This window comes from Mobula birostris, chromosome 8 (assembly GCF_030028105.1).
Source record: "Mobula birostris isolate sMobBir1 chromosome 8, sMobBir1.hap1, whole genome shotgun sequence".
Taxonomy (NCBI): domain Eukaryota; kingdom Metazoa; phylum Chordata; class Chondrichthyes; order Myliobatiformes; family Myliobatidae; genus Mobula; species Mobula birostris.
In genome coordinates this window covers 65,941,814-65,954,724 of record NC_092377.1, presented here as the reverse complement: position 1 = coordinate 65,954,724, position 12,911 = coordinate 65,941,814, and the positions used below count along the sequence as shown (strand labels likewise).

General features: G+C 37.0%; 1 protein-coding gene across 1 annotated transcript in view; it reads left to right on the top strand.

The window, feature by feature from the left end:
- The window catches only part of LOC140202004 (NADPH oxidase 3-like), a 180,171-nt gene that overhangs the window by 145,235 nt on the left and 22,025 nt on the right, over nucleotides 1–12,911 (top strand). Inside the window, exons 2-6 of the mRNA XM_072266873.1 lie at nucleotides 3,031–3,126; nucleotides 3,218–3,328; nucleotides 6,036–6,120; nucleotides 7,166–7,311; nucleotides 11,188–11,369. Coding sequence (XP_072122974.1) covers nucleotides 3,031–3,126; nucleotides 3,218–3,328; nucleotides 6,036–6,120; nucleotides 7,166–7,311; nucleotides 11,188–11,369 — 620 coding nt within the window. The remainder of the gene's footprint in view (nucleotides 1–3,030; nucleotides 3,127–3,217; nucleotides 3,329–6,035; nucleotides 6,121–7,165; nucleotides 7,312–11,187; nucleotides 11,370–12,911) is intronic.

Genomic DNA, 12,911 nt, shown 5'->3' with positions numbered 1-12,911 from the left:
GGCCTATGTAGTCGCTCTATAAATGCCAATATTGTTTCAATATATTATTTTTAATTAGTAAGAGATGTGACAGGGTAATTCAAAGAGCCAGAATAACAATAAAAAATACTCACAGAGAAAAGAAAATCAAGAGATATGGTAAAGGTTAAGATTTTAAGAAGGATCTTAAAAGAAGGGAAACAGATGGAAAGGCAGAAAAGTTTATAATTTCCCAGCATGAAGATGGCTGAAGGCATGACAACTAATAGTACCACACAGCAAGGGCAGAATGCTCAGGAGGGCAAAGTAGAAAAGAAAGGAATTTTTAGTATGGAGGCTTGGGTGTGGTGCAGTTTTAAAACTAAAAGAAATCAATAAAAAAGCTAGGGCAAGGCAATGGAAGAATTCAAACATTAAGTGCAATTAACTATAAAGTATAATTTAGAAAACTAGGTCTGAATAATGCACAGATTCATCAGCAAATTATTTTGATGTAATCTAAAATAATCTCCCCTATTGTTACCTAATGTTTTGATATTAGCCCTGTCACTCCCATTTTCCTGGCCCTCTTACTTTCACTCCCCAATACACACAGACTCTCAAACAAAAGCAACGAACAAAGTCAGGGGACAAAACACCTTGAGAGGATCATTTATTGACGTTTTGTGGAAGCTTGTTGAAAGTGACTGTATAAAATACTCAAAGGTAAACAAATTTAGTCTTGTCTGTTGAGTGTTGTTTCAAGCAAAAGAAGTAAGGAATAAAGTGAGTCATTCTGAATAAACTCTTCTTGGGCTTCCAGCCGAGTGAACAATACCCGTATCTGACTGTAAGACCAAGAAGAGTTTATTCGTTATATACGCCGGGAAAGCACCTGATCCTTTTTTTGAGTCATTCTGGATTTTGTTTTAACACAAAATGAACACTGAAGTAAGACTTTATCTGATTCTATTTTAAAGCACAGAACACAGAAGTTAGAGGACAGCAACTGATGAAAGCACATCGGAGGAACATTATTGTTTTCACTTAGAATTTCCTTGTTACAAATATGTCATGCACTTGTAACTGGAATTCTAAGTGAAAAAATAAAATTTTGAATTTTACCACTTCCCATCTTCATTTTAAAATGTAATCAGCTTCCTAATATTTACTGGGGACTTAGAAAACTAAATTCTGCAATGATTACAAATTCCATAATTCCTAAAGGTGCAAAGTCCTTGAACTAATATTGATCACCCATGACAAAAGTTTCATTGTATATCCTACTTTTAACATTATGAATAGTAAGTTTGTGGATGGCCAAAAAGGTAGGATATTTAGGGTGGCATTTAAATAAGGAAGGCATAGAAGGACATGGGCCTAGTGTAGGTAAAAGGAATTAGTGTAGATGGACAAAAAAATTGACATGGATGAGGTGGGCTGAAGGATCTGTTTCTGTACTGTACCACTCCATGACACTGACATTGTATTAAATGACAATTGAAAAACAACTATTATCATATCGACAATCAGAATGAACAGTCATCTGCTTTTAATTGATAAGCACACAAGAGCATATTTCATAACAAATGATATCACATGACTTCCACTTGCACAGATGGAACAACTAGAAAACATACGTATTTCTCTAAATTTGACAGTAATCTGTCGTCTGCTGAATGTCCGATATCAAATTTGTTTGTAGGCCTGTTTGTAAAAGTATGTCGTCAAAACTGGATTATGAACAGCTTGTGTATTCATGTATGAAGCTTTAAAACATTGGCTTTTTTGACCTAAAGATGAGAATGTAACTGAACAGTAGAACTTTACTCCCTACAGCATAATTTTAGTAATGTGAATGCCAAACTGCCCTATAGAACCTATCCCACTTACCACCCTTGATATTCTTGTGGTCTTCAGCCAGAGGCTGGTGAATTTGTGGAATGTATTATCACAGGCAGCTGTGGCGAACAGGTCGTTGGGTGTATTTAAGGCAGGGCTTGACAGGTTCTTGACTGGACATGGCATCAAAGGTTATGGGGAGAAGGCCAGGGAGTGGGGCTGAGGAGGGGAAAAAAGCCATGACTGTATGGCAGTGCAGACTGGATGGGGAAAATAACCTAATTCTGTTCCCATGTCTTATGGTTGTATGGTCTTATTTCAGAATAATATTTGAAAATTTTGTTTTAGCTGTTGCATGTATAAGGCACTAAATATAGAGTCTTCAATTCCACTTCAAATAAAAGTGAATCTTTCATAAGAATAAAATGATTAAAGCATTTTCCAAATGGCAGACACTGTCTGATGTGTCCTTGCTAAATGTACCTACTCTCTGAATTTCCTGGAAATTTCATTTGCTAGGGATGAATAAAGACATGCATGTTAGACAGGTAAGAATGAAACTACAATTCCCAGAATGCACCTTGAATGTTGCTACAGTTTAAGCCACAACCACTAGTTTTGGGTGGTGAGCAAACAAGACACCAATTGTAAGGGAGCAAAGAGCAGATTAGTACAACAGCTCAACAGCATCAATGGCAAACTGGCTTGTGAATGAAGCTCCAAAGCTCACCATATTAGTAAGTTTTGTGTTTGTATTTTTAAATTGACAAATATATCTTTAGTATAAAATTGATGCCATAAAATTCTGTGTTTTAAACAATTTATTCAGAAAATAAGCAGAAATTACATTGCACTACGTTAGTATTATTTAGCTTGACAATATAACTGCTCCCATCTGTTTGGGAAAACTATTTCAGGTAGAATATAAAGGTACAAACCGAACTATTAAGAAATGTATGTAAATTACTGAAAAACAAAAGCTATGTGTTCACATCTTTTTAAACAGTATTCTATCCAGTTGTCCTTTATTTGCTTCAACATATATGATTTGAAGCTGATTGCTAACCTTTCATAATGAGAAATATTTGATAGATTAAGCATAATTGACTAAAATCTTTACTGTAATTTTCTTACCCCTCTCAATTAGCCAGTGAAAATAATTAAGATTAGGTCACATAATATTGTATGTCATTATTTTAAATCTGTGGAGTAAAACTATTTTCCTTGCAGTTGATGTGGTTGGGAATCAATACTTCTCTATTTGGCTACACTTTCTACTTGTATGAGTACGGGGAAGCCTATATTTATACACGTGCACTTCTTGGAGTAAGTAAAACATTGCTGAAATTTAATTATCTTTAAAAATGCTTGCACTTTATGAGTAAGCTACAGGTATCTTTCTGATCTTTCCTATTAGTCCGCACTAGCTTGGTCGAGAGCATCTGCCACGTGTCTCAACTTAAACTGCTTCCTGATACTGCTGCCAATCAGCCGCAATTTCATTTCATTCCTGAGAGGATCATGCAATGTATGTGCTATTTCGTTAAGGTATCCTGGGGTTAATACTACTTGAGATGTATTTTACCCTTTACCTATCATTTGAATCTGACTATGTTATTGTTAAAATTAATTATCACTTCATCTGTAATGATATCCATTTAAATGTTGGAGTGTGAAAAATTAAATATGATCTCTTATATCTTGTAAGTGTTTTATTGGTTGCAATGGTAAGAAATTATGAAAGCTGAACTATACAGTAATTAGACTACATGGTGAAATTTGTACGAGAGTCAGTTAACAACGGAGTAAGTTAACAAACAACAAAGAACTAGCATTTAAGTAATCTTACATATTCTGAAATGGTTGAAATACTTTCCTCTGTTCTAGAAAGAGATTTTGCTTTTTCTTTGTGTGAACTCCAATCATCCTTTTACATCCCAGTGTAAAGGTAACGTGCAGTAAATAATCTGCTGAAAGAACTCAGTGGGTTGAGCAGCAACTGACTGAGAAAGGTAATTGCCAATATTTTGAGTTGAAATCCTGCATCAGGATAATTCCTTTCCGCCCACAGGTGCTCCTCAACAGGCTGAGTTCTGGCAGATTGTTTGTTGCTCCACATTCCAGCATCTGTAGTCTCTTACGCCTCCATAAAAAGTAAGATATGGATTACACTACATTCAAAAGGAATTCCTTAAAAATGTATCCTTCATGTACTACCACATGAAAGTGTCAGCTTGGATTATCTTCTTAAACCTGGTCTGGTGCTTGAATACATTGCCTTCAACTTTGAGAAACATGAAAATGTAAAGTTGATAGTGGTCATGTCAGATATTTTCATAAATTATTCAGTCCCAGTTTATAATGAACCCTTTCCAATATGTAAGAACAATGCGATACCAGAAGACCAAATGCCTTCTATGTAAAGATGAGTTCTGTCGCTCAAAAAATACTCAGTATTTCACAAGTGACACATCCACCTTAAATTATCTACATAAATTTGGATGCAATGTATAACTCAACTTAGCAAATTATAGAGAGTACCATTTCTGTTCCTAGATACAGTAGAAAAAGTTATAAATACCTGTGGGTAGGAATTCAATAGTTTTACTCTGTCCATTGTAGTACTTACATGGACTTTTAACAAGTGGCAAGACAAATGAAATCTAAAGTGCTCTCCAAAATTGTTAGCTGTTTTTGTTGGTATGCAACATTAGAAATGGCAATATGACTTTTTCTTGTCCAAATGAACAAGGTTGCCTGACCAAAAAATTATTGCAAATTAAGCTGCGGTAACCTTTTGATGAGACAACCGTGTTCATCATGTTATTCTATGTAATATTCATAAAATGGATGCCAAATTAATTTTTCTTTGAGTGTGAGGTAGATTAGAAAATTATAGATCTCCTGATCTACTTCCTAATTTGGAGCAGTTACTAGAATAGTTTGTTAAAATGAGGGTGATTGAGCTCTTGGACAAACTTGAGCTGATTGGAGAGTACCAATAAAGTCTAGATATGAATAATTAATGTTTAATAAAACTAACTGAAGTTTGCCTGTGTAACTAATGGAGTGTTGGGATATTGCCTGATCTGCTGAATATTTTCTGGTAGAACATCTTTATATATTATTTAGGTGAACTCCCTTAAGACTTTGTAAGCTAGTTAGGTGAAGCAACTTGTTGACTCAAGCAGAGAACTGATTAGAAGTGCAACAAAAGATGGAGATAATACATCCAAATTGTCAGCATGTGTGCAGTAGAGGATTCATGCTGGGTCTCAACTCATTTTCTTCACAAATAATTTAGATGAATGAACAAGGAGCAAAATAACTGGGCTTACTAATGACACCAAGTTTGATGGTACTGAAATTACAAAGGGATATCATCAGAATAATTCTGTAGGTAAAACTGTTATAGACAGACTTCAATATGACAAAGTGGGAGACTACCCACCATAGATCTGAAAAATATTGAAGCATTTTGTTGATAGGAGGTGTGAGGAACTCAGGAGCAATACAAAAACACTTAGTTTTAAATCTAGAAATCTTTGTGCAATAAGGCCATAGACTCTCCAGGGTCACCTTCAAATGGGAACTTTCAGTAAAGGGCTTGGTAACGATTAAAGTGCAAGCTTTATATGTCTGCACCTTGGGGAAATCAACTTTGCAAGCAAAAAAAAATCTGCCCCCTGTCCCTGTGCTTTTCTCTCCTTGCAAAGGGACTTGAATGACCTTTGCCACTCAAACTGAGATGGAGCGAGATCAACTGAAGTAACTTAGAATAATCCAAAAGTTCAGAAGTGTGATTGTAACTTCATTCTCCAAAGGCAAAGCATTTCCGGTGTCATATATTCCTTGTTTGTTCGTAGGTGTCAGTTAGGAAAAAGACAGCAGTTTGAATACTTCAAATAGTGAAGTTTCCAGGGAATCAGAGTTAATAAAATATGGCTATTCTGTGAATAGATAAGAACTGTCATTTTTTTCAGGCCAATGAAGTGATAATCTCACTGCAGATATAGTATTCATGTTGCACTAGTTTTGGGGGAATTTTACATTGGAAACAAAAATCCTAGTCTGAAGTTGGATAAAAATTCAGTCAAATTTTCTGAAAGTCACTAATGCACCCAAAAGAGTCCATATGATTATAATACTCCCAAGTTAAACTAGTATTTAATTTTCCAATAATTTTGAGCGATGTATTCCAATTGGCTAATTTCTGTTTGGGCTTCTTATCCCAGTCTTGTAGAAGTAATATTCGAAGGCAGTTGGATAAAAACATTGGATTTCATCAAGTTGTTGCCTACATGATAATCCTACAGACAGGTGAGGTGTTTGACAATTACCAAAAAATTCATTTGTAGATGTTTTAAGTAGGTGCTGTAATAATGAAGTACCTGAGATAAAATTATTTGCTGGTGTTGGTTTGTTTGTTATCTTGAAACTTGGTCCTATTGCCTATGTGTTTCTCCACCCCCTACATTACATTCAATTGCTGTAAAAAAACACACTTGTGGTGCATTACCTGTCACATTTATGAACTTTGTCAATGATTTATTGCATTAGTAATAAAATGCAGTAGCATTTATTCAATACTTATGGCATTTATAGTGAGGTAGGCGTGCAGCAGGGAAGATACTGCAGCAAGAATTACAGATTCTCGATTGGAGTAAGAGCGATACAGCAGGGATTTGGGTGGATGTAGATAGGTTGAGTGAGCTAGGGCATTTTCTTTGGAGCGAACAGGATGAGAGAAGACTTGATAGAGGTGTACAAGATAAAAAGAGGCATAGATCGAGTGCATTGCTGGAAGTGTTTTCCAAGAGCTAATACAAGTGGCCATAATTTTAAGTTGATTGGTGGAAAGGTAGGTGGGGGACGGATATCAGATGTAAGTTCTTAACACAGAATGTGGTGGGTGTGTAGAAAGCCCTGCCATGAGTGGTGGTAAAACTAGGTACATTAGGGGCATTTAAAGAAGCTCTTCGATAGGCACATAATGATAGAAAAATGGAAAGTAATAGGAGGGAAGCTGTAACATTCTGAGTACTTAAAGTGTGCTGTGAAGTATGTTAGGCATATGGTGCCTTATCTTTTCAAGATTACAAAGTCTATTTGCTATAGTATGAAGCAAATCAGAGTGCCCTAATTCTTTCTTTAAGGGAAATCTGCAAATTGAGCAATGCTAATAAATAAGTATCCAGGTGTCTTCTCCTCAGAGGTTACTTTGAATCTGCAGCAGAATGCTTGACTTTGCAACATGAAATCTGGAATGGTTTGTTTTTAAACCATTAGACCATTGTATATGTATATTTCAATTACTCAACTACCAAAAAAGATGTAAATGAAATATTTGTTTTCCATCATTTAGTTATTCATATAATTGCTCATCTGTTCAATATTGAACGATACCATGAAAGCTATTCACCTGCTGCCAGAAACTTACTGACCCGGCTCTCTAGTATCGGGACGAACTCCAGTGAAAGTTACCTCAACCCCATCAGAACATATGACACAGTACGTTGACTCTAATTTCAATGGAAAATGAAGAAACAGGATACAAATTTTTACAACTTTATCACTCATTCAATTAATTGGTGTCTTAATTTCACTTACAGTTCTTGTTTCTAGAATTCATAAATATAGATTATTTGTTTTAAGTTTATTGTGCACCATCTGTGCAGAGTAATATTAAAACTAGTTTTACAAACATTTGTAACTAATTATCAAATTAATCATAAGGTTAGCTGATGAAAACAGTATGTGTTCTCTGCTGGATTTTGCAACAGTGCTAGATCCTTGTTTCATGAAACTGATAATGAATTGATTTACTTTAGCAAAGTTAAAAATGTCTTTTAAAAGTTTATAGTTGTGCAACTTTCATCTATATCTACCTTTTCTAAAGTGTCAGAATTTATCCAGAAGTAAAGTTTCTATCAGTAACATGGATAGATGCTTCGAATCACTTTGTCAGTAACAGATCCCTATAAATTTAATAGAAATTGTTATCAATATGTTACGGAGTTTAACATAATCCACAATCAAAGAAGGGCTAATTATGAAAGCATTATCTTAGAATAAAATGGATTGCTCTTGCATCTTTGCATTTACTGGGAATAAACTAAGTTTAAAAATGGTTTATTTAAATTATATTCAACAATGCTTTAAACTGAATTGCATTTCTATATTCTCTTGAAAAGGTGAACAAATGAAGTAGAGATCAGTTGAAAAAGTCAATCATCTACACTAAAACCAGAAACACTAGGGGAAAAAGCTCCGCATCTTTGCAAAGAAAGGCAGTTAAAGTTTCAGCTCTGTGTGACCTATCAATAGAACTTAAAAAGATAGATATGCCCAGTAGGCTAGTCAATGAAAAAAGGAAAAAGAAATGGCAGTCTTGATATAAGCAGAAAGAAAGAGCAATTTATCTGAAGTTGGAGAAATCACCATCAATTCCAGCAGCTGCAGTGTGCTAGTAGAAAGGTGAGGTGGTATCCCTCAGGCTTGCATTAGGCTCATTGTAGAAGTGTAGGAGGCCATAGGATGGTGAGAATCGGAGTGTAATCTTCGAGTCACTCCTGCTGACTGAGCACAGTGTTTTGCATTTGGTTTCTCCAATGTAGAGAAGGCCACATTGTGAACGCTGAATGTATTAGGTTAGACTGGAAAAAGTGCAAGTGAATCGCTGCTTCACCTAGAAAGACTGTTATTACTAGATAGTAATAAGAGAAAAGGTGAACAAATAGGTATTACATTTCCTCTGGTTGTATGGGAAAATGCCATGCGCTGGTTAGTGGAAAAAGAAGAGTAAATTATGAGTCAGTGGAAATAGAAAAGTAAAGGGAGTGATCCCTTTAATAAGCTGTAAGGGGAGGGAAGACAAGATGTGTGATGGTGGAATCATGTTGGGACTGGTGGAAGTTGCAAAGGATGATCTGTTGAATGCATAAACTGGTGGAGTAGAAGGCATTATCCAGGGAAACTCCATTCTTGTTCTGTTCAGGAAGAGAAGGGATGAGAGTAGATATACTGTACAGGTAATAGATGAAATCTGGTCAAGGGCTCTGTCCACTATGGTACAGTGGAAGTCACAGATAAGGCAGAAGACTTTACAGAGGGACCTGTGGAGCATGTCTCTCTGTTGGACCAAACGTGCTGGAGATGAAGGAACTGAGAGATTTGAATGGCGACCTTATTGGACTCATGGAGGAGAAGAATAACCAAGGCAGCTATGGACTAGGCAAATGGGTGTGCTAGTGGAGGGGAACTCCTTGGGCATCTGTTCGAGGAAGAAACAAAAGGGTCTCTGATCTCTTGGTTATGGGATGGAGGGGTTTATAGGGGTTATACGTGCATGGTGAGATGAACCATTTAAGATCAACGACTTGGAAACTGTCAAAGCAGATAATGGATCTGAAGTGTTACGGATGTAATTGGGAAAGGACTGCACCATTGGGAGAAAGAATGGAGTCAAGGTAGGGAAATGTATATTCAGTGGATGGTAGGTCAGAGTGAGGGAAGGGAATAGGAAAATCAAGATAATCATTGTCCTGGTGACAGTTAGCAATGAATAGATTAATGAATGTATAAAGCCAGGGAAAAGAATCCAGGTGAACTGAAAATGGTGGAGACAGCAGAAAGGGTCCATAGTCTGGAAACTAAAATGTTTATTTTAACTCTTTGTTGGACTGACTAACTTCTTTCTTCTCAGTGCCATGAAGTCTCCCAGACTTGAAATGATAACTCTTTCTCTTCCCACAGACTCTACCCAATTTACTGAGTCTTTAGACAAACAAAAGAAAATCTGCAGAATCTGGAAATCCGAGCAACACACACAAAATGGTGGAGGAACTCAGCAGGCCAGGCAGCATCTCGGGAAAAGAGTGCAGTCGATGTTTCAAGCTAAGACCCTTTGGCAGGACTGGATTAAAAAAATGCTGAGGAGTAGATTTAAAAGGTGGGGGAAGAGGAGAGAAAAACACAAGGTGATAGGTGAAACCTGAAGGGGGAGGGATGAAGTAAAGATCTGGGAAATTGATTGGTGAGAAAGATACAGGGTTGGAGGAGGGGAAATTTGACAGGAGAAGACAGAAGAGCCTACCAGGGATAAGGTTCCTGTTGTACCCACCTACCATCTCACCAGCCTCTGCTTCCAGCACATAGCTCTTCGCAACTTCCACCATCTCTAACGGGATCCCACCACCAAGCACATCTTTCCCTCCCCCTCACTTTCTGCTTTCCGCAGGGATTGTTTCCTACGCAACTCCCTTGTCCATTTGTCCCTCCCCACTGATATCCCTCCTGGCACTTATCCTTCCAAGCAGAACAAGTGCTTCACCTGCCCCTTAACCTCCTCCCTCACTACCATTCAGGTCCCCAAACAGTCCTTCCAGATGAGGCAACACTTCACCTGTGAGTCTGCTGGGGTCGTATCCTGAATCTGGTGCACCTGGTGTGGCCTCCTGTATATTGGCAAGACCCAACAGAGATTGGGGGACGGCTTTGCCCGCCAGAAAAAGCAGGATCTCCCAGTGGCCACCCATTTTAATTCCACTTTGCATTCCCATTCCGATATGTCTATCTATGGGCTCCTCTCCTGTTGTGATGAGGCCACACTTAGATGGAGGAACAACACCTTGTATTCTGTCTGGGTAGCCTCCAACCTGATGGCATGAACATCGATTTCTCAAGCTTCCGGTAATCTCCACCCCCCCCCCCCACCATTCACCATTCCCCATCCCCTTTTCCCTCTCTCACCTTATCTCCTTGCCTGCTCATCTGCCCATCACCTCCCTCTGGTGCTCCTCCCCCCTTTTCTTTCTTCCATCGCCTTCTGTCCTCATATCAGACTCCCCTTTCTCTAGCCCTGTATCTCTTCCACCAATCAAATTACCAGCTTTTTACTTCATCCCTCCCCCTTCAGGTTTTACCGATCATCTTGTGTTTCTCTCTTCCCCTCTCCAACCTTTTAAATCTACTCCTCATCTTTTTTTTCCTCCGGTCCTGCTGAAGGGTCTCAACCAGAAACGTTGACTGTACTCTTTCCCATAGATGCTACCCGGCCTGCTGAGTTCCTCCAGCATTTTGTGTGTGTTACTTAGTCTTTACCCCATTTCCCACTTTTTTTTAAGATTTCCAGCTATCTGTAGTTTTTTTTTATCTTTAAGGTACTGGATTAACAGATTAAATAGCAGAATAGTATTGAGGGGCGATATATGATGGGCAAATGTGTGTTTGTATTTCTTGTGTTTTTATTATAGGTTTCATCAAATAAAATTGTGTAATTTCAAATGTATCTTATTGCATAAGGTATTTAGCTTGAAAAAAGATAGAAATTGTTATTTATAATGGGTGATTTTGCCCATGTTCATTGAATCCTCTATTAATTTCTAGAACCCTACAAAAGAACTCCTACGTAGCACAGCAGGAGTGACCGGCATCATCATTACTGTGACTCTTGTTCTGATGGCAACTTCGTCTGCACAGATTATTATGAGGTCATTTTATGAGGTGTTTTGGTTTGCACATCATCTCTTCATTATCTTCTTTATTGGTCTCATCGTTCATGGTTCAGGGTAAGTGCATTTTCTACTTATTAAAATATGCCAGCATCAGACATGAATTGTCTACTTATAGTTAATGAACAATGTGGGATGCAATTATAATTGTAAATAAATTTTTATTACAGTTAAATTCATGCACAAAAATATGTTCATAGTACAATTAGATAATGCAAATTATGTATCTGAACATAAAAGCTTATTAGTTTATTTATAGTGCTGGGAAAGTTGCTTAGATAAATGCACCTTCAAGAAAAATGTGTACTGTGATGTAATTTTACAACTGCTGGGGTGAACTGGCAGCAGTTGCAAGGAGAAATGTAAAAGCAAAACCCTGCTATAAATTCAGAGTGAGAGCTGTCACTGCATCAGTCCCTTCACTCTACGTAGAGTCTGATGAAGAAGCCTGGTTGTGATGAGATTCCAAACATGAAAGGAAGAGCACCTCTGTGACATGGATGTGGCCTGGATTGCAATCCCAATTAATTTTAAAGAGGATTTCCAACCAGGAGATTAGGAAGAAATTTTAGTTATTTATTGTTGACCTAATTGTTTTAATTTTACTGGTCTTTAAATATTTTTGCATTTACAATTTACATTTTTTAAAATATAAAGTAATTGTTTTAACATAAGCACGTTCTGAGTGTAAATTGTGCTGCATTCTAAACACATTCTGTTATTAACATAATTACATAGAAGTAATCTTGTCCATAAGAACTATAACTTGCGGAAAAACTCATCATCTATAACATTGAGTACAATTTGGTAAAACATAAATAGCCTGAATCATAACTTGAAGGTCAGAATTAAAGATTTCTATCTGATGGGTCCCTTTACACCAGTTCTTTGACATTTCTCTCTGGAGCACACTGCTGCTTGAAGGAGATCACAGATATATTCTGCTCCAGGAAAAGACAACTCATTTTCTTTTACTTTGACCAACAGTAAGAGCAGTTGGATTCACAGGGTTTGTAGACTTTATAATTATGCGGGTGTTTTGAGGGCACTTTGTCAAAATCTGAAATTGCTCTTACCATTTTACTATTCCTTCCAATTTTAAATCACCATAGTAAACTAGAAGTTTTCTAATGGACAAGTTTTGCCTTGCTAATCCTGATTTGGAAAGATCCTATAAAGCAGTATGGGAGAGACCAGTACATGAAGGGGTTTCTGTTCAGAGTGATACTTAAGTTAACAAGCCATCAAAAGTAGTATTGTTCACTCTTAAGGGAGGGAAGTCTGTGGTTTAATGTGGATGATCAAAATACTACTTAATTCTTTTCAACAAGTACTGTTTTATTTTCAAGCAGGAAAATGCCCCAACTACGTTCTTTTGGTTTTCTCAGACGATACTATGTTTAAATTTGGAGAAAATCAGAAGTAATCTTTATGATACTTCAGTTAAATTTGAACAGACCTGGAGATCTTTTATTCAACATTTTCATTTAATGTAATTTTTTTTTTCTCTTTGCCCATATTTACATTCCCTTCTTGCTTTTTAACTGTTTTTAATGGAGGTCGGGTTTGAGGACGTGATTGTTTTAAGTTGTTTAAGTC